At 33.7% G+C, this 25939-nt stretch overlaps 1 protein-coding gene across 1 annotated transcript in view; it reads right to left on the bottom strand.

Annotated features, from left to right (window-relative positions):
- Positions 1 to 25939, bottom strand: part of LOC127700499 (ankyrin repeat domain-containing protein 17-like) — a 46245-nt gene that overhangs the window by 6097 nt on the left and 14209 nt on the right. The window contains exon 3 of the mRNA XM_052203992.1: positions 22365 to 22554. Coding sequence (XP_052059952.1) covers positions 22365 to 22373 — 9 coding nt within the window. The 5' untranslated portion in view covers positions 22374 to 22554. The remainder of the gene's footprint in view (positions 1 to 22364; positions 22555 to 25939) is intronic.

Below are 25939 nucleotides of genomic sequence, written 5' to 3'. Positions count from 1 at the left end.
AAAATACTGAACTCCGAGGAAAATTCAATCGGAAAGTCCCTAATCACATGGCAAAATCAAATGACAAAACACATCAAACGAATGGACAACAACTGTCATATTCCTGACTTGGTACAGGCATTTTCAAATGTAGAAAATGGTGGATTGAACCTGGTTTTATAGCGCTAAACCTCTCACTTGTACGACAGTCTCATCAAATTCCGTTATATTTACAACGATGCGTGAACAAAACAGACATTATAAATAAAATATCAAGGTTTTGTATTATGCCTTTAATACACAGGTATGTACTAGGAATAGTTATAGGCTAGACACATTAACTTGATTCTTTGTACCATATATGTCAAAACCGTGATGAAAAGTTTATTTATTGCCGTTTAACATGTTTTAACCTTTTATATTTAAAAATTTGAAATTAACTTCACAAGAATGCAGACGCTGACATGTCTCGCCTGCTTTACGTATCATAATTGAACTGATATAAAAGGTCTGTAAAATGAAAAAAAACATATTACAGTATAGCATACACTTAACATTATCAATGTAAATGATGTCAATGTCAGATAAATTCTACTAGACAGATATGGACACATTTGAATCATATCATACACAAAATATAGTGAGCTTATTGCTAATAGTATCTGATCGAGAAATATACTTAATTTCAAAAACTAAACATTAACCAATGAACTATGAATATAAGGTCATGGTCAAATGAACAACATGTACACAATGGAGTCATTCAATACACCAAATATAGTTTCCATATTGCTTAAAGTATCTGAAAGACAGACATATCCACGAAAAATAAACATTTACCAATGGACAATGAAAATAAGGTCAAGATCAGATGAACCCTGCCAGACAGACATGTACATCTTACAATAACTTCATACTTACAAATGTAGTTACTTTTTGCTTATAGAAAAAATCAACTTGCACAACCATGAAAATTTAACATTGACAAATGAACTATGAAATTAAGGTCAAGGTCATATGAAACCTACAATATAGACACGAAAACTCTACAAACATTCTATATACCAAAGATAGTTTAAAGAATCTGAGATACGGACTTGACCACGAAAACTGATCCACGAAATGAAGTCAAAGTCAGGTTGACCCTGTCTGGCGGATATGTTGACCTTGCAAGGATAACATATATGCCAAATATAGCTATTGTACTATTCATAATTAGTATCTCACATGACAAAAAAGTATATACTTTTTTAGCAGTCACTGAACCATGAAAATGAAACCAAAGCATCATGGACATATGACAGGAACTGCGTAAAATAAGGCATCTGCATACAGTTAAATATAGAGCTGTATACAAATAATTATCGCCGTCGCCGCCACCGGATAGTAATCCTATTATATTGCGACTTTTGTCACAGGGGAGACAATAAAAAGCATACAAACGCCAGATAAGAAAAATGACGGCACATTAAGAATTTAATTAAGTAGTTTTATTATTATTTTTTATATCAATATGAATATTTTTACTTTGGATTTTAAACAAAAATTTTCTTCACACTTTTCTTTCTTAACTTCTTGGGAATCAGCTAAATTTAAATAATGTGATGAGGTTTTTTATGAACTGGTCTGTTAAATTTGTGCCACTTAATATGCTGTAATACGCAAATGTGTCCTTAGATCTGTCAAAATTTCTGACGAAGTGATTCCGATAGTAATTTACGAGTTACGTCAGTTTTTGACACTTTTCAAGAACAAACTTATTTCTAATTGTATATATACTTAGCACCATAAGCTCATATTTTATATATGTATACTACAGATATATGTAACACATTCAGGTCAACATTTTTATCATTTTTAAAACAGTTCCAGGACTGAAATAGGGCTTTGAAGTTACTCTTGGACATGATATGTTATTCCATGAGTTATATTTTAGTATATATTTTTACTGCTGTAACCGAATGAGACCAACACAGAAATATATTTATACTTCATAAAGGCTTGGGCTAGCCAAAATATGAATAAATACTAGACAAGGTAAAAATGTCATATGCAAATCTAATGTTGAATTCCCTTAAAATACTTTTTAAATATATGTTTAAAAGAAATTCATAATCGAAATCATCTCAATGAAAATTCTTCATAATTTCAAATATAAGAAAATTTGATTGCAATCTGTGTGTATGTTTATCAATTACACTAAACAACTCTACATTTAGTCTAATTCCATACAGGTTCTTCTGAATGAACTCAGATTGTAAACAAGAAGCCTAAACTAATGGATAATAATTCAAATGGTAAATCATGAACTTACGAATAAATAATAATGAGAAAGATTCGATCTCATATTTTTTTCTTCTACTTAAAAAAATAACTAGGCCCATTTCAGTGAAGTTTTTGAGTGCTCAATTATTTTTATTTTGAAACACAAATATAGTCAGATCATATGTTTTCGTACGTCATATGAATTCGTACTATGCATGCTTTTTCAATGGAAATTGTGACGTCACAATGCATTCTTAATAGCACGAAATCCCATGAGACGAGGATATGTCACTGTTGATGACATTATAAAAATGCATTCAATAAGAGTGATTAAAATGCAAGTCTGATAGAGATTGCCTTAAGGTCAGAGAACTAGACTTTTATGTTTCCATTGTACATGTAATAGGGGGCATATTTGTATCAACTTTTACAGGAGTCCTTCGTCACAAAAAAAAATTAAATATGAACAATGAATGTTTTTCCAGTCATCCTAATTCAAGCTTGTGCATAGACAGTATAACATTACCTCACCTTATTGTTTCAGTTAACATCAAACATTTAAGTACATGAGAATAATTAATCCAGTAAAATCACAGCTGAATAGGCCCTTTCATGGTTATTGCAACCATATTGAATAGGTGGTAGATTTTTATAATTGAGGTGAAAAATGCTTTAAAAAAACGGTAAAACATCATTATAACAGTCAATTTGCTTGGAAACATGGATAGGTTATCTCATAATTTCTTACTGTTTCCCCTCCAACCAAAATATATGCTCCCTATTCAATATGGCTGCAATAACCGTAAAGTGGTGTATTCGCCATTGCTTTTTCAACACAAAAAAAACCACACTAAATATCTTTTCACTTGCATGATGACATCGATGTGTAAAACAAAAAAACTACAATGTCAACAATGTCTTTCCTCTTGAATTTAATTCAAACGGTGTTTAATAAGGGGTGACAGAACGTTAGACCTGAAATATTTTTGTAGCTTTGAGATACGTAATAACTTTTTAACTTCTCTAGGTTATATATATTTTTTAGCTTATCTTTGAAAACAGAAGAAAAAAATCAACAGTCAATTTTGCATAACTTTAACGTATTTGTTTGAGGACGACCAATTTCAGTTAAATTTTCTTTTATAATAAGACACATTCTTAAGAGATAAAAAGAGATCAATTTATGACTCCAACGGCAAGTAATAAACAGAAAACAGAAAAATTTCCAAATTGCCGTCAATTTCATTTTTACACGAAATTAAGCAACTTCAGAATGGAGGTCTTTAATATCAGTCCCATTGATGTCTTTAAAAAATAGTAACAACAGTCATATCTAAGGGCTTGCTTTCCGACCGAAATTTACTCTTGACTGTTGATTGCTTAATGTCCAGTGGCGTATATGTCATGCATATTTAGAGTGAACATAAAAATTACAATAAATTAGTTTTGTACAGTAAAATTCATCGTTTACTAAGTTAATTGTTTTGTACTAATATACTCCGGTGATGACTAACTATCTGAATAATATATGAGGGTATCGCACGACCTGCTTCCGACAGAAGTGGTGTCTTGGCTTTCAAAGAGTTAATGTCCCGGTTTTACAACAAAAAAAAAACTAAGGTTCCTATAATGATATCATTTGGATTTGTATTTGAACAACATATGTAATGTCAAATGACTATTTAATAACCGTGGACACGTTTGGGTGTTTATAAATATGGACACGATTGAGCGTTCATAAAATGGAGACGTTTTGGCCTCATATGGACACGTTGGTATTATTTTTTTTAAAGTGGACACAATTCGGCGTTCATAAATAAGATACGCTTTGGCGCCCGTTAGCAACTAGACATGTTTTACAGTTCAGTGGCGTCATATGGACCCGTTTGATGGAATCGGACACGTTTGTTGGAATGAGCACGTTCCTGAGTGTTACATATATGTAATTCCTATCCAATGAGAAAAAAATCGGTATCGATTTTACTTTCCGCAAAGGAACTTATTTCAAATAAAGGGTTTCTTGATCGTCATTAATTGTTGGAAAAGCCGTTCTTATTTTAATATCAAGGACAAAAGAACTTCGATGCTTCTTTTTACATTATAGCAGGGAGTGATGAATTTTGAACTGAAAAAAACTTATAGATTAGTTTTTTTCAAAAAGTAATCAAACACCAGAATGATTTATTCTAATCATTATATTATTATTTCTGAAATGGAAAATATGAAACTATTAATTCAATTGAGGTTATGGGTAAACTTTTTCCCAGAGGGTCATAATGACCAAGGTTGGAAATATGACGGTTTTACGATAGCAATATATACAACTGGCTTTAAAAATAAATGTTTACACGTAGTTGAAATAAGTCTACATTCAGTCGATAGTCAATGTAGGCTTTGTTTGGTTTAATTGTACATACAACTGTAGGTATTCAGAACGCGCATTTTATTTTTGAATACTTTGGTTAAATTTATACTAATATTATGAACAAAGTATGCAACGATTTATTAGTCGCCAAATAAACTAAAATTAAAACTCAAATATAGCAATATTAATTCACATTTTTACCTGAAAATATCTTCCCGAATTGATTTATGCGTTATTAAACAAGTGGCGAGTGCAAAAGCTGCCAACATAGTTAGCTAAAAATCAACATGAAACCACCTAACAGGCACAGAAAACCAACTGGAAAATCAAAATCACCAACTAAAAAGAAGAAAACACAAACAAAGTCGACGTTAGACCAAACTAGGAGAGAGGATCTGTCGACATACCATGCAACAACGCCAACAGAACCGCAAAGAATGACTTTACCATTCCAGAGGCAGAGAAATTAGAAACAGTACCCTACCACTACCAGAACAATTGGGATTTGGGCCGGAGAAGGAACCTATACCGATACCATTTTAAAGACAGCAGTCGGCTCTAGGCAGTATTTTCTTGGCCAGTGACCAACCGGAGATGGCTGGAATTGACCAAAACCACGTACCAGGACAACATACAGCTACTACCGGTATGTTTAACAATACAACAGGTTTAAGTGATTGTAACAGGGGTTATTCACAGGGTCTTAATTTAGACATTGTACACGAAAGTGTAACGCCAGTGTACACATCAAGTGTTTTTGACCCTGTAGGTGCCCATATACCGGTTAAAATTAAGGAGAAAATTTGGGCCGGAGAATATCTTGATTTAAATGTTTTACTTTAATCTGCAAAAGATTTAGCCACAGACTCCCATTTAAATGGCGATCTTTTAGTAAAAGGGGGACTATTAATTATAACTCCACAAAAGCAGAGCACCATTACAAATTTGCACGTGTGGACATCTGCTTTCATCATCTTTATGGATATAATGCTAGAAAAATGGCCTAATAAAGGTCAAGAGTTCCTAAAATACACGTAAAACGTCCGACTAGCTTCATCTAGAGGGTTTGGCTCAGGTTGGGCTATATATGATGAACAATACCGCCTTCGTAAGGCTAGATGTCCACAATCATCTTAGGCATAGCTGGACATGGATCTGTGGGTAATGTACGTCTCTACTCCTCCGAGATTTGTTCATTCAGATACTTATCATTCTTTTGGGGGTCAAAAGGGATCACAGTATGTCCAAAATACTAAATCGGAACAGGTACAAAGATTCTCGGCACCATGCAAAGGTTACAACTTCGGCAGATGTACTTATAGGGCAGCATGTAAGTTTGAAAATAAATGTTTCAGGTGCTCTGGAAACCACCCTATTGGGGCCTGCAAACAGAGGTAAGGATTACCAGTTGTACTCTTTGGGATACTCCCCTATTAGTGTGTATGAAGTAGAAGAATCTTTAAAATTTTATCCACCAAAAGCAACAGCAAACGAACTTATAAATGGTCTTCGATTTGGTTTCAAATTGCAATATTCCGGTTCACGATTACCTGTTCATGCAAACAATTCAAAAGTGTGACTGTACATGCAGATTTTGTAAGAGACAAAAATAATAAAGAGATTACTCTAGGTAAAATGGCAGGTCCTTTTGACCACCCACCATTCGCCAACTCTACGCATTTCTCCTATATTTTTGGCCCAAAAGAAGAACGGGGATTATCGTTAAAATTCATAATCTTTCCCATCCCCTACATAACTCTGTGAATGACTTTATAGATGAGAAATATTGCTCTGTGCAGTATTCGGGTATTGACGACGCCTAGGTTGGTGCAAAATATAGGAATAGCCAGAAAACTTTCAAAGTCCGACGTTAAAAGTACGTTTCGTTTATTAAGGGTTTCGCCTTCTGATTTTGACCAGTTGGGTTTCATTTTTGATGGCAAGTTTTATTTTGTCGTTGTTTACCACGTGCACAGGGAGCCTCAATCAGCTGTTCACTCTTTGAAAAGTTCTCAACAGCACTTCATTGGTTTACGGAACTTACCAGAGGAAATCCAAATATACTTCACTATCTAGACGATTTCCTTTTTGGAGGCGAAGCAAATAGTCCAACTTGTCAGAAAACACTTGAAACGTTCAAGGAAATTTGTTCAGCTTGGGGGGTTCCATTAGCCGAAGACAAAACCGTTCAACCCACAGAAATTTTGACCTTCTTAGGTATTGAATTTGATACCTTAAAAACGGAAATGAGGCTCCCTGGGGGATAAACTGACCAATTTAAAACAAACTTTGCAGCTGTTTCATCATTCAAAAAAAGTAACCTTGCGTCAGTTACAGTCCCTGATTGGGTTGTTAAACTTTGCATGCCAAGTTATCGCCCCTGGAAGGGTTTTTTGCCGAAGATTAATAGATGCTACTTGAAACATAAGAAAAGAACACTAAAGGGTACGGGTATCATGCAACATGTGTGAAGACATTAAAGTTTGGAGCTCTTTTTTAGACCAATATAACGGAGTCACGATCATGATTGATAGTTTATGGACTTCCAACGATACGCTTGAACTGTTTACAGACTGTTTATAGACAGTGCCGGGGGTCAAAACAGAGGTTTTGGCATTTACCTTCATGGGAAATGGGCACAAAACTGTTGGCCAAAATAATGGGTAGAACATGATTTCTTGAAGGACATTACGTACTTGGAACTTTTCACAGTTGTTATATCACTTCATATATGAGGAGTACATCTTAAAAACAATCGAATCATTTTCTTTGTGGATACTGAGGCCGTTGTAACTATCATAAGAGAACTTCTAAGTCGAATAGAATTAAGTCCCTTATCAGGAATCTAGTTTTTTCCACATTGAAATATAATATCGTATTAAAAGCAGAACACATTCCTGGTAAAATAAATATCATAGCCGATTCATTATCCCGTTGTGATTATCAGCGGTTCATTAACCTTTGTCCAGAAACAAATCAGTACAGAACAGCGATTCCAGACCACCTGTGGACGCCTTAGAAAGCGAATTAAACCATCTTCTTACAAGTGCTATGGCACAAAAAACCTGGAAAACATACAATACGGCAGTCGAGTCCTTTAAAACTTTTCGATCAACATACAACATACATGATATTTGGCCAGCCCCACTTAGCGATTTAATATTTTACATCGCCTTCATTTAATTAAGGGGTATGTCAGCCTCTACTGTCTTAACATACATGTCAAGAATTAGTTATCAACATAAGATTCAAGATTTAACAGATAGTACAAAATCCTTTTTAGAAGGGAAAACATTAGAAGGTTTAAAAAGGTAAAATAAAAAAAAAAACCGATTTGCGGGTACCGATTTAAATTGATTTATTACAAAAATTAATCAGGTCGCTTCAACAGGTCTGCTTTTCGTCGTACGCATCAGCCATGTTTGCTTCAGCTTTTAATCTAAGTTTTTTCACTTTACTTTGCGTTGGTGAGATAGCTGCGGAAAGTAAAACTAATTTAGGGGCAAATGTTATACACATATATCTGACGTTTCAATTGTCAAATCTGACCACAAGGAAGAGCTTCGCCTGTGTATACGTAGTTCCAAAACAGATCAACTATACTCTTCTTTAATTTTGATTTTTAGTGAGCAAATCGATAAATCTGTGTGTCCCATTCACTTACTTAAGAAATGTTTGCAAATTCGATATCCTTCGCCCGGAAGTAATTTATACATACATTTTGATGGATCAAGTCTTACTCGTAATCAATTTTCGTCTATTTTAAAAAAGAGTTTGTCATTCTGCAAAGTCAATGGACATTTCAGAGCACATTCTTTCAGAATCGGGGGACCAACTGAAGCAAAAAAAGCTAGGAGTAGATAAGGACACATTAAAGAAATGGGGTCGTTGGACATCGGATGCTTACACAAAATACATCCGTTTAAACATTTAAGCTTATACATATAACACCGCAATAGCTCATTGAAATAATACATACATTAATTGTAGGTGCCAAAACAATTTGGTTAATAGGATCATCCATAGTATATTGGGCAAATAAAGAAGCTACATCTAGACCTGGGGGACTTCACATTGGCCTACATAATACAGCTGCTTATATAGTTTGGACTGGTCAAAGGGGTATGAAATGGGGTGATTTAAATAGAGTCTTTAAACAAAGGTTGCTTAACCGCCCCCTTCCGAGTTTCCTTGTTATTCAACTTGGGTTTAATGATTTAGGTATATTGACATCAGGGAAATTATTCAGTGACATAGAATGTGACCTGCTTCGGTTACATGCATTATATCCAGCGTTAAAAATAATATGGCCAGACATATTATTGAGACGGTACTGGCACAATGCCAATTGTGGTCAAGCTGTTGAAAAGGCTCGTAAACGAGTAAATCTCAGGGTCAATAACTTGGTTCTGAGCATCGGTGGATGTGCAATTAGGCACAGTAACATATGTGCTAAAGAAAGTAATTTGCTTAGATATGACGGAACACATTTATCAAAGATTGGTAATGATATTTATCTGAATAATTTACAAGGAGCACTGTAAAAATTCATGACACCAGAAGGACCACTTATTTTTCCTCAGTGAAATTACAAGAACTGTTATAAATGAGATTATTTTAATAACCAGTGAAACTCAGTTGAGACTTAAAGGTGGCACCAATCCGTTTAATTGGGGTTCAAGGATAATTTCTTTGGCAGTTAGTGGGTATGCCCAACTCATTTGGCGGGAAATGGCAAGATGAAAATGGAACATGTCCCCACATTGTACGCTAGCTTATATTTGGGGTTATATTCTTCTGTGTTCCCACAGAGATTAGATTGGGTCTTCTTTGAATGTACCAAAGAGACCGGTTCCTGAATTGGTCCCAGTTTGGAACTTAGGGTGTTCTCTTTGAATTCTATAATTAATAAGCTGCAATGGAAACCAAAGAGTTCATGGGGGGAATATTTGCTACGTATCGGGGCTCATTTTTCATACGATCTCTCTATTTAGCATTTAACGTAGAGGATTGTAGCTTGTATTTGAAATTACAGTCGGGTGAGCACAACACTTTATGACAGTTGGAAGGGTTCCATCTTCCTTTTTCCAAATATAACAGCTGTTTTCCAGTCGATCCATTGTTTGATATAGTCGGACGTTTGGTTTGTCAAATTTATAGACTTCCCCTTTCTGCATTTACCTTGGAGTTCGGTATTATTTGTTAAGTCATTATTTTCAATGAAGCAACATTCCGACAGCGCAAGTATATGAAGTAAATGTCTTCCAGTCAATAGGATATTTGCGTTTTCTATTATCATTTCCTTGATTGAGGATAGATTATTACTTACAAGGAAGCTATTGAATCAAGGGTTCAAAGTGGTAAAGTTGAAAGTATTACGAACGCTATCCCGAGTTGATTGACTGTTATAGTATAGTATAGTGTACGTATATTACAGATGACTGCGGATATGTTCCAATCATCGTTACCACAATCCTTTTCTTTTTCCTAGATAGTGTAACACTGAATGAGAATTATCAATGAATTTGTACATGCCATGATCAACTTGACGGTTGCCCTAAGTGGAGCAGAATTTGCTTCCACTTCCGGAGCACCTGTAATCAGCCATAATTTGTTGTGGGGTATGCGTTGCTCTGTCTGGTAGTCTTTGGGTTTTTATACAGTCTGTCGTTAAATGGGTTATCTTTCGTCATCTTTCGTATTTTGCCATAAAGGTTGTCAGTTTCTCTTCGATATATGAGTTTTAAATGTTTTTTCCTATTGTCTACATTCTAGAAACTAAAATAGTATAATTATCAAGATAACCTTTGTCAAGTGTGTCGGACTCCACCAAGGTCGTGTATTTTTAGATTATCGAGACATTTAAATTCTAATGCGACCAATTACCCAAAAAGTGCTAGTGAACTATGAGCTTTGAACTAACTGCCAGTAACTGCGAGTACTTTCAGATCTGTACTTTGTGTCCTTTTTGTTGTTATAGTGATGAGGGATGGATAAATACCCTGTCACGTCCGGTCTGTGATTTTGTTTTTGATGTTTTTCTGCTTTGTATCGATCTGATGAGTTAAGCCTTTTTCAACTGATTTTTATAGTTTGTTCTTATGTTTTGCGGTTACACCACTATACCAGGTTAGGGGGAGGGTTGAGCGCACACAAACATGTTTAACCCCGCCACATCCTTTATGTGCCTGTCCGAAGTCAGGAGCCTGTAGTGGTAGTCGTTGGTTCATGTCTGTAATATTTGTTTTTCGTAAATTGTTTTGTTATAAATTAGGCCGTTAGTTTTCTCAATTGAATTGTTTCATATTTTTCATGTCGGGGCTTTTTAAAGCCGACTATACGGTATGGGTTTTTCTCATTGTTGAAAGCCGTATAGTTGCCTATAATTGCGTACATCCACTTTATTTGAACTTTGGTGGATAGTTGTCTCATTAGCAATCATACCACATCTCATTATTTATAGTGGTCTTTTGATGTTTGTCGCCTCAAATACTGAAACTTCATGTACCATCTTATGTTGCGTGAAATTAAATTAACGGTTGGTGATAATGTCTTTTTGACAACTCTAGGGCCTTATCTAGGCAGAAAATACTGAGTGAAAATAGGTCATGTCAGGTCTTGACAAATGGCATTGGAAAGAGTTGTGGTTAGCATTTTAACTGATGGTGGATAGTGTGTTTTGTACATTCAAGGAATTTCTAAAGCTTTTACAAGGATTTCTCTGTAGAAACGATTCACTGGAATTTGTCTCTGAACGATTGAACCATTGGTCATCTACACAACATGCACAAAGTTTCCGTTCTACATTGAACAAGTATATGATTTCTAGGGCCGGGGTTGGGTGGCTTGGATGATTTTGACAATTACTATAAATTGCCCTGGTAATATAATTTTTTCATAAGGCAAAATGAAAGTGAAAAACATCCATATGTTCGGACACATGAAATTTTTAACGTGTTGTTTACATTTTTACAGCACTGGGTCGATACCTCTGCTGGTGGACTAACAGTCCCTGAGGGTATCATCAGCTCAGTAGTCACTACTTCGGTACTGACATGATTTATAACAAACCTGTCTTATATTGTCCGTTAATAAATTTTAAAATTATAAGACACTTCGGTTTCAACTCCTTTAGGCAAAGTTGACCTTAAATGGATTTGGATATTTTTTAAGGTCCTTTTTGGTCATATAGCTCCTCAACTGTTTCGGTTCTTATATATTCCTGGCTTTTAAATATTCGTCTCTGAGCGTTCCTGATGATTCAGAAAAGCGCGATGGACTCATGACATTTATAACTCATTGTTTTTATTTTTTATGTAAGAATATTTGCAGGAAAGTATCATGTACAAAATCATATTTATTATAAAATAACTTTTCCCAAGCGTAAAACAAAGACGGTCCCAAAGGCATGATGAATATCAATGTTCCTCCAAGCATGTAGATTTATATAAAAATAGGGAGATTGGTATGATAGTCAATGAGACAACTTTCCACCAGAGTTCAAATGATGTGTATGTATATTAATGTATGTTTTAAACCTTTTCTAAAACAAGATGAAATGAATCCCCAAATATTTAAGTATGTTTTGTGCGAAATAATCATGATAACTGTTCACAAAATACAAAAAAAAAAAAAAAATCTGCGCAGAAAAGCCTCACACAAATTAATATCAGCACTGACCAACCATTTGATTTCGGCGAGTAAGGTTGCTTGGATGATTTTGAAAATTAATATTGACCTGGTAACATATCTTTTCATGATGTGTTTTGTGTACTGTTGTTTGTCTGTTGTTCTTTTTCTTTTTAAGCCATGACGTTTTGAGTTTATTTTCGACTTATGAGTTTGAATGTCCGTTTGGTATCTTTTGCCTCTTTTTTGCCCCAAGACAAAATCAAAATGAAAACCATCCATTATGTAAAAAAGATTTGCAGAAAAGTATTGTGTACAAAATCATATCCATATCTTTCCCACAGCTTAATACAAATATCGTCCGTACAGCAGTATGAAAATTATTATTCCAGTCCGAGTAGGTAGATTTATAGTATTAAATATGGAGATATGGTATAATTATGATTGTCAATGAGACAACTGTTCACAAGAGTTCAAATGATTTGGATATATATCTATGTATGTTCGGGAAAGATTAATATAGATAAATAAATTCATCATAGATACCAGGATTGAAATTTTGTACGCCAGTCGCGCTTTTCGTCTACAAATGACTATCAGTGACGCTCAAATAAAAAAAATGTTAAAAAAGCCAAAACATGTACGAAGTTGAAGAGCATTTAGCACCCAAAATTCCTAAAAGTTTAAAAAAAACCTTCAATTTTTAAGAAAAGATGAAATGAATCCTCACGTATGTTTATGTTAAAGAGAGATGAAGGATACCAAAAGGATATTCGTTATGTGCGAAATAATCATGATAATTGTATCCAAAATTAAAAATAGATATTTGCGCAGTTGAGATCAGTAAAGCCTCACAAAATTTAATTACTGCCTAGCGAAAGGCGAAGGTGAATATTTTGCCAGTTAAAAGTCCTCCTCAAATGTGATATTAAAACAAGCAGTGGTAGATATTTCAGCTGACAAATGGGTCATGCAGGCCAAGAAAGCATGTTGAGGGTCAATATCAAGTCTATCATTTCAAGAAGAAAAGTGTTTCAAGATGAATTGAAACAGAACAACTGTATGCATGTAATATACTGGTACGAAAAAAATTAATTTTGGTGAAAATGTGACGAACTAAATCTATTTTTCATCCACTCTTGGACAAAAAAAAAATGTATGGTCAAATATAACAAGCATGCTGATATAAGTGGGTTTTATTTTGGTTAGATGCATGCATTCACTATATGTTTCTGTCCTGAAAAACCAATTGAAATTGGCCTGTTTCAATTAATCTGATGGAAAATGAAATTGACACCAATTGCTAAATCATTTAAAGAATATTGACCAATACAGATATATGCACCACATGCACTAAGTACCAGTAACATGAGTAAATATTCAAGAATAGATGGCCATGTAACTATCTAGCCATTGTTATAACTATTATTTGTTGTGGTACTTTATGTAATAGTGATTATATAAGATGTTGAAATATCTGTTAGAAATAGGGGTCAAATAGGGCCTTTAATGAACAGACTCTTATTTTTGTGATAATTTGAGCTAAAAAAGAGGAAGGGCCAATTTCTCCTGAATTTATTTCACCCCAAAGAGCAAACAAAGTCTTCCAATCTTTACTTTAATGTATAGTATGACATCTCCACATGTATACTTTGAGGTTTAAACAATATTATGTCTTCCTTATTTGATTAGCATTCCAAATGTTTAGATTTGAGTGCACTGAGGATCCTTATGTAGACTATCGTACCAAAATTATAAGCCTGATATCCATGATGAGTTTTTTCAAATCAGATGGCCAAATGGAAAATGCGCGAAGATTGCCGAGAACAGCACTTCTGACAGATTTTGTCAAATGTTTAGCATGTTTCCTAAAATAAATCTATAAGGGAAATATTCGTGTACAAACTTGTACTCGGTTCCGAAGGAAAGCTTAATATTGTCTATTTATTAAAACCGTTTATAGATGTGGTTTTATTGCCAAATGAAACAACTATCAACCAGAGTTCAAACGACGTGGATGTAAGCAACTATTGGTCGCCATACAACTTTCAACAATGAGAAAAACCCATACCGTAAAGACCGCTTTTAAAGCTAAGGCATATATTAGAAAAATGAGAAACAGTTCAAACGAGAAAATAAATATGACAGACATGAAACGACGTAAATCACTGAATTACAGGCTAATTACTTTAGACAGTCACATAAAATATGGGATGGATAAAACATGTTTGTGAGCACTCATGCTTCCTCCTAACCTGGGGTAGTGGTTTACATTTGTAACAACACAATATGCCGTCAGTAAAAACTGTAAAAATCAGTTGCAAATGGCTTAACTCAATAGATCTGTACATAGCAAAAATAACTAACATAAAAGCAATAGACACAATTGAATTCATTTTAGCATGCTTGATAAGAGACTGCCTTCTGTTTTTAACAAAACCAGTAACAGTTCGTGTTGTCAAAGTAACATTTTAATTTTATGAATATATATGGTTTCGATAAGGTTTTGAAATGGCTCTTATTTCTAGCTACAAATAAGAATTAGATTCATTGTCCAATAACACAATGAATCATATATACAATAATACAATACCTAGATAGGAACAGTCTTTTTGTTGAACATTTACGTACTTACGTTCTTTTCGGGACGTCATAAAGATCACTCATTATGATTTTTCGTTAAAGTTTAATGAAAACGGGTAAATTTCTATTGATTCTTTAGACAAGAAAATAGAGCACGTGCGTCGACAAAAACGATATTTTAACAGTATGTTTGCTTTGACATTTTATATATCTTACTTGAATATTGAGTTTGTAGAAGCCTACATTATATGTTTCAAACGTCTAAATTTGCTTGAAATCCGGACGATTTTGTCACATTTCACAACAATCTCTACTTTTAGCCTATCTGCATTGAAAATATAAACACTAAATGAGAGACTATACAAAAAAGTTCTATTTTACTGTCTTTTGTGTCTTTTCAACAACTTATAACAATGGACGTAATGTTCGGGGCCAAATATACCTTTACGACTCTTATTCGAAAAGTTTTAAGTATATGATGTAGATCCTTTAAAATTCAAATTCAAGGAAGAACTTTTCAATTTTGACAATGAATTCAACTGCAATTGTATAAGCATTGGCACATCTCATTTTTGATGGAGATTAGCCCGCTCGGTCATTGTTTAATGACTTTGAAACTTTTGCTTAGTTTACATAAGTATTAGTTTGTGATTTAGTCAGTTTAATAGGACCAATTAGTGACAGTTCAATGATATTTGGTAAGCAAATGTATCAGCATTTGCAAGTCTAATTTCAATAAGACTATATGATCCCCCCTTTTTTCCCCTTTTCATCAAGGGGACTTTGATACTTTTCCATAGTTTACAAGTTAAAGTTTAAAGTTTGTGTTAATAGAAAAAAGGAGATGTGGTATGAGTGCCAATGAGACAACTTTCCATCTAAGTCACAATGTGTAAAAACAAGCAAGCTATAAAAGGCCCCAAAATGACTAGTGTAAATAAAATTCAAATCGGGAAACCAACGGTCTAATCTATAACAAAAACGAGAAACTAGAAACACTTAAGAACCACATCAACAAACGACACCCGCTGAAAGTTTAAGGTGGACCACTTATCATATGTCAATGGTATTTGGAATGCTGGTTAACCAGGTTTTATCCACCATTTTCTTCATAAGGAAATGTCTGTACCTAGTCAGGAATATGACAGTTATTTTCCAATCTTTTGATTTGTTTGAGCTTTTGATTTTGCCATTTTATGAAGGACTTTCCGTTTTGAATTTACCTTGGAGTTCGGTATATTTGTGATTTTACTTTTTTTAATAGGCATTGTCTTTTCTTGTTTCAACAGAGGTTATTTGGTACTGTACTTTCAATTATGACTTCATATAGGGAGAAAGAAAAGAAGTTAGTAGTATCCTTTAACTTAACTTTCCGCTATATAGATGATTTTTCTCTCACTAAATAATTCAAACTTCGGTGACTATGTTGAACGCATTTTTCCCATCGAACTTGAGATAAAGGATACAACAGATACAGTAAAGTCTGCCTCATATCTTGACTTACATCTAGAAATTGACAATGAGGGTCATTTGAAAACAAACCTTTACGACAAAAGAGATCATTTCAGCTTCCAAATTGTGAACTTTTTCCATTTTTATGTAGCAACATTCCAGCAGCACCTGCATACGGAGTATATATCTCCCAAATGATACGATATTCCCGGGCTTGATTTTCTTGATAGAGGTTTGCTGAGTAGGCTATTAAACTAAGAGTTCCAAGTGGTGAAGTTGAAATCATCACTTCAATTTTTCGGACGCCATCACGAGTTGGTTGACCGTTATGGAATATCCGTTTCATGGATGACAGCGGATATGTTACAATTGTCGTAACTTCAATCCCGTCCTCTTTTCCCCGAATGTGACCTACCGAAGTTTGTTATTTATAAAACATAAATACATAACAAACTTCTGGAATTAAAGTAGATCAGTGTTGTTATTCTTTTACCTTGGACTATAAAATTGTGCACTATCTTTTTCATTCCAAATTTTACTACATATTTTATAATTTTTATAACTGTTAATATCTTCAACATATTGTCTACCAAGCCTTGTGGGTCTAAGCAGAAAACATGTTCAAGGATGGCACTGAACTGTCAAAAGACCCAACTTTTGTGAGTATTATCAAAAATTTGACTCCATTGTCTTCCTTGAACTTCTCACATTTTGTAAAATCTTCTTCTGCCAAACAAAATTTGCTAAGTGGAGCCAAACTTTGCAGTTATCTTCATTTGAAGATACTCCACAATGTATGATATTTTGAAGTTGATCAGAAATTCCAAATGACTGTTGGGGCAAAAAAATTGAAATTGCAAAGACTTTTTGAGAATCGCTTGGTACTGTGAATAGGGATTTTGAGGTTTGTGTACCTGGTTTTGTTCTCCCATTTATTTGTATGGTGGACCTGTCATGTGATGTTGTCGTTTTGGTGTTGTGATTGACGTTGCCATAAAAGCGGGAGGTTTGGCATGCCACAAAACCAGGTTCAACCCACTATTTTTTCTTACAATGTCCTGTACCAAGTCAGGAAAATGACCATTGTTATATTATAGTTCGTTTCTGTGTGTGTTACATTTTAAACTTGTGTTTTTGTTGTGTCGTTGTTCTCCTCTTATATTTGATGCGTTTCCCTCAGTTTTAGTTTGTAACCCGGAATTGTTTTTATCTCTATCGATTTATTGTTGAATATAACATTAAAATGACAACATTACATGACAGGATTACAATACAAATAAATGGGAGAACATAAAGGACAAAGAAACACAAGAATAATAGCTAAAAAAAGGCACCAGGTTTAAAATCCAATACGCCAGACGTGCGTCTCGTCCACACAAGACTAACCAGTGACGCTCAGATGAAAAAAGTTTGAAAGCCAAAACAAGTACAAAGCTGAAGAGCACCGAGGACCAAAACTTCCAAAAAGTTGCGCCCAACACGGCCAGTGTTTTCTGCCTGGGACAAGAACATCCTTATTATTTAGAATAATTTATAAAAAAGGGAACAAATATAGTAATACCTCCATAATATTACTATTTGTATCATGCATACCGTGCAAACTTCAGTATGAAAGTCACACAGTACCATGAATCAAACCAAACTATTAATATGCACACTGATCTGTGATCACACTTGTTCTTGTACAAATATATCTTATACTCGATAGGATACCTATAAGTTCCCGTTTGGAATAATTCTTTTGATATATTCCCGTATTAAATTTATAAATCCTTTGTGACATTAGTACCATTTTGATTAATTTGTTGTTGTTGGCAACGATTGTTTTCTTAATTTCTCTTATCAGTACAACATTAGATTTTTTTTCAATTCCGGAATTGTAATTTGGTCCGCAAGGTTGTGAGTTTTTTTGTAAAACAAATAAGAGGATGTGGTATGATGACCAATAAGACAACTATTCACCAGACAACAATTAACGTACGGCCTTCAACCATTCAGCAAAACTCATACTACGTGGCAAGCTATACAAGGCCCCGACATGACAAAACGTAAACCAATGCAAACGAGAAAAACAAACTGCCTAATTTATCTACAAAACAATAAACAATAAACGAAATACATATATGATATACAGCAACAAACTGCAACCACTGAATTACAGGCTCCTATTTTGGGACATGCACATACAAAAAATGCGGCGGGGTTAAATATGCTTGCGGGCGACCAACCCCCTCTAACCTCAAATTTCTATCTTTTGCAGAAATATTGACCTCAGCAACTTTTATTTTAAAAAAAGCTTTCTTTAATCTATTTACATAATCACACTAAATATGAAAGTTTATATTGACGCGATCATCATTGTTATATTCGAAAAAATTGATAAAAAACAAGGAAAATCGCAAAATCTACAAATATGAAAATATTCTGATTTCGTCATAGCTTTTTGCCATGGTACCACTTTATATTGGAAATTTTTAAACCTCTTTAACCTTTGGCAGATTCACGATAAAGTAAGGTAATTTAAAAAATTTCACTTATTTTTAGGATAGAAATGAACCTTATTGCATTCTCCGTTGATGTTTATTGCACATCATTGATCATGTTGATAGTCTATGTTTTAATTTATTCATAACTTGACTACTAGGAGCTTCTGAAATTTGATATATTGTGGTCTTATTTTAAAGATCATATGTTATCCTCTAGATAAGGTTTTTTTTCCGTTTCATTGGTTGCTAGGCTATATATCTATTTGATTCGTGTACATAAGGTTTTGTTATCAAACTGCAAAGATGGAAATTAAATACCTCTCAAGGAATTTTACCCGAAGAAAGTAATTTTTAACCAGGCGAATTAGTTTTAAAATTAGTGTTTGGTAAAAACACCTAGTATTAGCCTAATGAAGGCAACAGTGATTTACTGACATACAATTCTCATTAATCGATTCGGAAAATACAAATCAAGGTAACAAATAAAATCTGAGGGCATCGCATTAATTCTAGAAGTAGTGAGACCGGGTGAGGCGACAGGGTAAGCGTGTCCTGCTATGCATACATGGTCCGCCATGCGAATCCACACTTGGTCAAAATGTCAAAATCGGGAAAAGGACACAATCGTCAAAATAACAGATCAAACGATTTTTTTCTGGTATTTACGGCTGCAAACACATGTCAGTAGTAAATGACACATAGACACATCGTATCGGTCATTTAATTTTGGATTTTGACCATAAAACTTATGAAGTGTCGATTTAAGTCGTTTTTCCTCATAACTCTATTTAAACACGTTTGTGTAATGAGAAAACACATGAGCTCTCGATCATAAGACTTTACTCAGTACTCGGAGTACACAATGTGTACTCAAAACACCAAATCAATGATTTTGACTGGTCGATTTCTGAGTCTGAGTACGATAATCGTGCTCGAAATCTTTTTAACTGCAAGGCAGGTAGTAAAGTCCGTATAGTGTGAACAAGCACGTGCGTAACGTAATAATTGAGAAATGTAAATGACATACGATGGGGAATAGGTAATGTTACTGCTGAGAATGGGGTCATTCATAGGTGTCTACCATGCCCTCTTAGTCAAAGCCTCTAAAAAACCAAGGCATCATCCAATTTTTAATTTCTTACACTGAAAGGCATTAATCATGAGCTATAAGTGTTTATCTTTATCTTTCAAAGGTATTAACCATTAACAATAAACTCCAAAGAGTTATGTCTGACATTCTACAGTTTCAACATTAAGATTCTTCACTTGCCAAGGTATCAACTGTAACATGTCAGTGTTAATTGCCAGCATTTAAAGGTATCAACAGTGAACTTTCATTAATTACTCCTACATCTCACAGTACCTGCCATGACTTTGCACTATGTCATACTAATTTATTATATTTGACCTCTAACATGACGTCCAAGTTTTAATCTTTCATATAAATCACCAAACCCAGTCTATACACATCACTAACATTAGATGATATTAACCAAGACATCCCAATGTTTACTTAATACCCTCAAACGAATGACCCATGACCTCCGACTGTTAGTCTCTTAAACTATGATAAATATTGAAGTCTAGGTAAGCCTTAATAAATAATTTAATGTAATCCTTGATTTTTTTTATTTATCTCTAAAAAACGCTGCATCCCCAAATTGTATTATTATAAAAGTTTTAATCGTTCAGTGAGATGCATAGGCTTAACGTATTGAAATGTTAGTATCTATGCATCCCCTCATAGTCGAAATCCTTCTTTTTTGTGACCTCAATTGCAAAAAGACAAACGAAATACTGTTTTTATTTATTTACAATCTACGTTTAACATTTCATAAGAGGTGCTAAGCTTTTCACATAATCAAACTACGTCATCTATTTGTATATATTTGTCAACTCATCAGTTCTGTTTATTATAAATTTCTCACCAATTTAACTACACTCATAATAACGTTTTTATGTATTTAATAATTTAATCAATAAAGTTCTATTATCATTGTCAAACTTTACCTCCAACATAACTATATATCAGTTCTGACATCTCTTAAGTTGTCAGCTGTTACCTCCAAAATCTTTCCCTTAACATCCAAAGGTATTAATATTCACTTCCTGTTCTCGTAGTGATATAACTCTGATATAACAACATACTGACCATAAAATCGCAGCCTTTACAGGGCTCCGTTTTTACCAATTTTACAGGTAAAAAGTTAAATAACCAAAATACCGAACTCCAAGGAAAATTCAAAACGGAAAGTCCCTTAACAAATGGCAAAATTAATAGCTCACACATCAAACGAATGGAAAACAGCTGTCATATATAAAGGCAACACTTGTATACCGCTGTTCAATAGTCATAATTCGATTAAGCAAAAACAAATCCGAGTAACAAACTAAAACCGAGGGAAACACATCAACTATAAGGGGAAAACAACGGAACAACAGAAACACTGAACTACAACAAAAGCAAACGCCAACATACATAGAAACGGACTGTAGATAACAACTGCCATATTCCTGACTTGATACAGGACATTTTAAGAAAAAAATGGTGGGTTAAACAGGGTTTTATGGCTAACCAAACCTCCCGCTTATATGGCAATGTCAAGAATACCGCTAAAATGACAACACTACGTGAAAGGAATACAGTACAAACAAACGGAAGAGCATTCAGTCTAGAGAAATACATAAATAAATAAATAATATACTAGTAATAGTAAATTACAACATGTAAACCGCAGAATAACAACGGACTCCTCCCATGAATTTACGACAGCACACCAAGACACCACAAACAAAATATAAACTGCGCGTCATATCAATGGACCAACGTCACAAAAAGTGACGTATTTTTTTGTGACGTTTATATTATCATAGGTAAATTTCTAAAAATAAAATATATTTGTTTTATTTATAGACGTACAAGAATATCAAATTGGGATTGAGTTTTGTAATGGTGTTATTTTATGTATTTTCTGATAATGACAAGAATATTAAAATGGAATTGTGCTTGTAATGGTGTTATTATTTGTATTTTCTAACCATGCTGGTTTTTCTTCTAAATCAAAACTGTGTATAAACAAAAAAAATAATATTCCTGACTTGGTACAGGCATTTCCTTATGTATAAAATGGTGGATTAAACTTTGTTTTATAGCTAGCTAAACCTCTCACTTGTATGACAGTCGCATAAAATTCCATTATATTGACAACAATGTGTGAACAACACAAGAGACTAACAAAAGGAGCGAAATATACAAAAGGGACATTCAAACTCACAAGCCGAAAATAAACTGACAACGCCATTGCTAAGAAGGAAAAAAATTAAAAGACAAACAACAGTATACAAAACACAACATAGAAAACTAAAGAATGAGCAACACGAACCCCACAAAAATCGGGGGTGATCTAAAGTATATTTTAGTGGAGAGAAAACAATCCTACGTCGAAAAAAAGGACTTAATCGAAATACCATTTACCAAAAACTTGCTAGACGGACAGCTGAAAAAAGTGAACAAGGGCTCCAACATTCTTAATGAAGGTTCCTTAAAAAGCACCGTTATTTGTAATTATACATTAAAAGTGTCAGTTTGATAAGGCCATATTTACCTCTAACATTCCAAGGCACTGTATCTCCACTGTACTTTTTCAAGCTTTCAACTGACTGTTTCAATTCCCTTATTTCATCATGTGAATGCTTGATCTCAAGCATTATCTCTTTATTAGTTTGGTCTAGAGTTTTGATTCTCAAATCATCACACTCTTGCTTCATATCCTGTCCACCTAACCTGCCGATGGCCTACAAATTCACACAGGAATTGACAGAAAGTTAATCAAATCATGAAAATAATTAGTTACTAGATACTACTAAATTGATAAATGTGTTGTTATTAAATTAAGGCGACAGTAGTTTATCGAAGTTTCAATCTTGTAAATCGATCAAGAAGAGAAAAATTAAGGGAACAAACAAGCGGTACATTAAAGCATATACCACACGATATGGTATCTTAATATTATTAGTCTTTCAGACATTTAAAATATAAAAACAAGGTAACTTGACAGTTCAAACACATTTGTTAGTTTAGTACTAGATAATTTTATGAACTTTTTTTAAATGAGTCCCAATGACGAAAAATGCACAAGAAATTACTTTTTACCGAGGTCAACTCCGGTAGTTTGTAGTGTTCGAGTCTTTAGTTTCTACAGAGTGTTTCGTGTTCTTGGTTGTCTTTTTTCGTTCTTTTTCGCTATGGAATTTTTCTTCGTATTATGAGTTTTTAATATCCTCTTGGTACCTTCCGCTTCTTTTTATTCTACATAAGTAAACGTATTTTAATCTTAAACGGTCATTTTGATTTTGGCAATATCTGAAAAGTCGGAACCTAATAATGTTATGTGTTGTTAAGAGTTTAAGTTAAATTTGAGATATTTTCTTGTTGGAAATTCAGTACCGTTCAAGTATATGGTTTGCAATCAATCCAGTAATGTTTAGTAACTGTTCAGACAATTCAGTATGTTGTTGACGTGCAGGTAAATAACATATATATACAATGAACAATCTGATGATAGACTAAACAGATCTTAATTGACTGCAAGAGAATTGTCTGAAGAAGTCTGAATTACTATTTTGAATACTCTTGAAATCTGTTTACCTATTTTCAATTCAACTTATACCATTGCGAGGAAGACAGGCAAAGACAATTTCCCCGATTCAAACAATTTACTGTATCATTTAATGGTTTCTCAGAATAAGCTTTCCACTTAAGGGTTTTAAATAATCAGTGGCCATAAAATAGGTAGAAAAGAGAATTTTAACAAGTTCATGATTTTTTTTAACATAACGAAAGTTAACATTGTTAGTGGCTTTTTCAGATGTATGTTTTTTTTCCCTACCAATAATATCATATCACTTTGTTTTATCATGTTGTACTTATAAAGTTCTTATTAGCCTTTTTTTGTCTTTTAATGCAAGATACTTGTTCTTACTTTTGAATGATTCTGTTACTTTATTTTTGTGTAGCCATTTTTTTTGGTCAAAACCAGCAAAAACTTGTGCAAGAGTAACAGACTGTTGACTTTTACCACATTTAACTAGAGTTTCTAAAGAGCCTGTGTTGCATACCTAAGTCTATTTGCATTTTAAACAATGGACACTCCCAATCATTATAGACTGAAATAGAATTCTTGACAAAAAATTTCATTTTTGTTGATCTTGTATTGCTGATCTTCTTGAATGTTTGACCAAAACACAAAAAAGGTTAACTAAACCCGTCATTTAAGGGCAATCACTCCTACAAAGAGTCTACCTACGATTGGCAGTTCTTGACTTATTTGTAGATCATGTTTTGCCGATAATTTTTGTCATTTAAAGTGTCCATGAATCTTTTATAGTTTTTAAGATAATGAGTAAAACGTCAAAAATTAACTCTAAACACGAGTCGCTTGCCGATTTCAGCCATGTTGATTTATTTGTAGATCTTGTCTTGTTGATCACTCTTGTTTTTTTTAAAGTGTCTCTCTTTACATTATAATTCTCAAGATATTAAGCAAAAACACTAAAAGTTGGTAAAAACCGTTATTAAAGAGCAAACACTCTAATATAACGAGTCGACGGAAGATTTAATTCATAAGACTTATACGAAGATTTTGTCTTGCTGATCATTTTTGGTTTTTAAAGTTTATATATATCTATTATAGTGTTTAAAATATTAGACAAAAACCCCAAATAATATGTAAAATATCGTTATTAAAGGGAAAAACCTCAAATAAGGAGTCGTCTGGTGATTTCGGCTGTTTGACCTATTTGTACATCTTGTTCTGTCGATCATTTTTGCTTCTATAATATTCTATCTATCTAATACAGGTTTTCAAATATTAGGCAAAACCGCAGAAAATGGTAATATTGGTCATTAATTGGCAATAAATGTAATAAAGGGTAGTCGGATAATTTCAACAATGAGTAGACTTATTTGTAGATCTTGTCTTCCTGATTATTTTTGCTTATTTAAGTTTCTATCTATATATTATATCAGACAAAATGATAAAATCGTCATTAAAGGGCAATAATTTTAATAAGTAGTCGTCTGAAGACTTTGGCATTTATGTGTAGATCTTGTCTTGCTGATCATTTTTGCCTTTTAAAGGTTCTCTCTATCGATTATAATTTTCAAGGTAATAGGCAAAAATGAAAGCAAAAATGGTACAATTTGTCATTTTAGGGCAATAACTCCTATAAGTAGTCGTCTGACAGTTTTGATACAAACAGACAATAGGTAGATCTCATCATTGTGAACATTTCTGCAACTGTCAGATTTTCTCTATATATAGAGATTTTCAAAATAATAGAAAAAAGTTGCATTTTCCCCTTTGTTCTATTTATAGCCATGTCGGCCATCATGATTGGCAGGCGGGGTTATTGGATACATTTGTTAACTAGATACCCCAATGATGATTGTGGCCAAGTTTGATTACATTTGGCTCAGTAGTTTCAGAGGAGAATATTTTTGTAAAAGTTAACGGACAACAGACGACGGACGATGGAGGCCAAGTTGAAAAGGGCTTTACTCAGTAGATTGATACAATGCACAAAAAGAACTTACTAAAACACTGAAAAAACAAACAAAGTACCGATTTGTGAGTACTCGCAGTTACTGAAAGCTAGTTCAAAGCCAATAACAACAAACTAATAAAAAACGCTGACCCGGATTCAAGGGAAAACTATTATATAATACGCTTTACAGATTATTATTTTTCTCGAAATAAATTTAACTTCAAAAACATTTTTTTTGTATCGATCTGATGAGTTAAGCCTTTTTCAACTGATTTTTATAGTTTGTTCTTATGTTGTGCTGTAACACAACTGTCCCATGTTAGGGGAGGGTTGGACGCTTACAAACACGTTTAAATCCGCCATATTCTTTATGTGTCTGTCCCAAGTCAGAAGCTTGTAGTTCAGTGGTTGTTGTTGGTTCATGTCTGTCATATTTGTTTTTCGTAAGTTGTTTTGTTATAAATTAGGCCGTTAGTTATCTCAATTGAATTGTTTCATATTTTTCATGTTGGGGCCTTTTATAGCCCACTATACGCTATGAGTTTTTCTCATTGTTGAAGGCCGTACGGTTGCCTATAATAGCTTCAACTTTGGTGGATAGTTGTCTCATTGGCAATCATACCATATCGCCTTA

Source organism: Mytilus californianus, unplaced genomic scaffold, assembly GCF_021869535.1.
Source record: "Mytilus californianus isolate M0D057914Y unplaced genomic scaffold, xbMytCali1.0.p SCAF_5, whole genome shotgun sequence".
NCBI classification, from domain to species: domain Eukaryota; kingdom Metazoa; phylum Mollusca; class Bivalvia; order Mytilida; family Mytilidae; genus Mytilus; species Mytilus californianus.
This window is presented reverse-complemented; position numbering and strand designations above follow the sequence as displayed.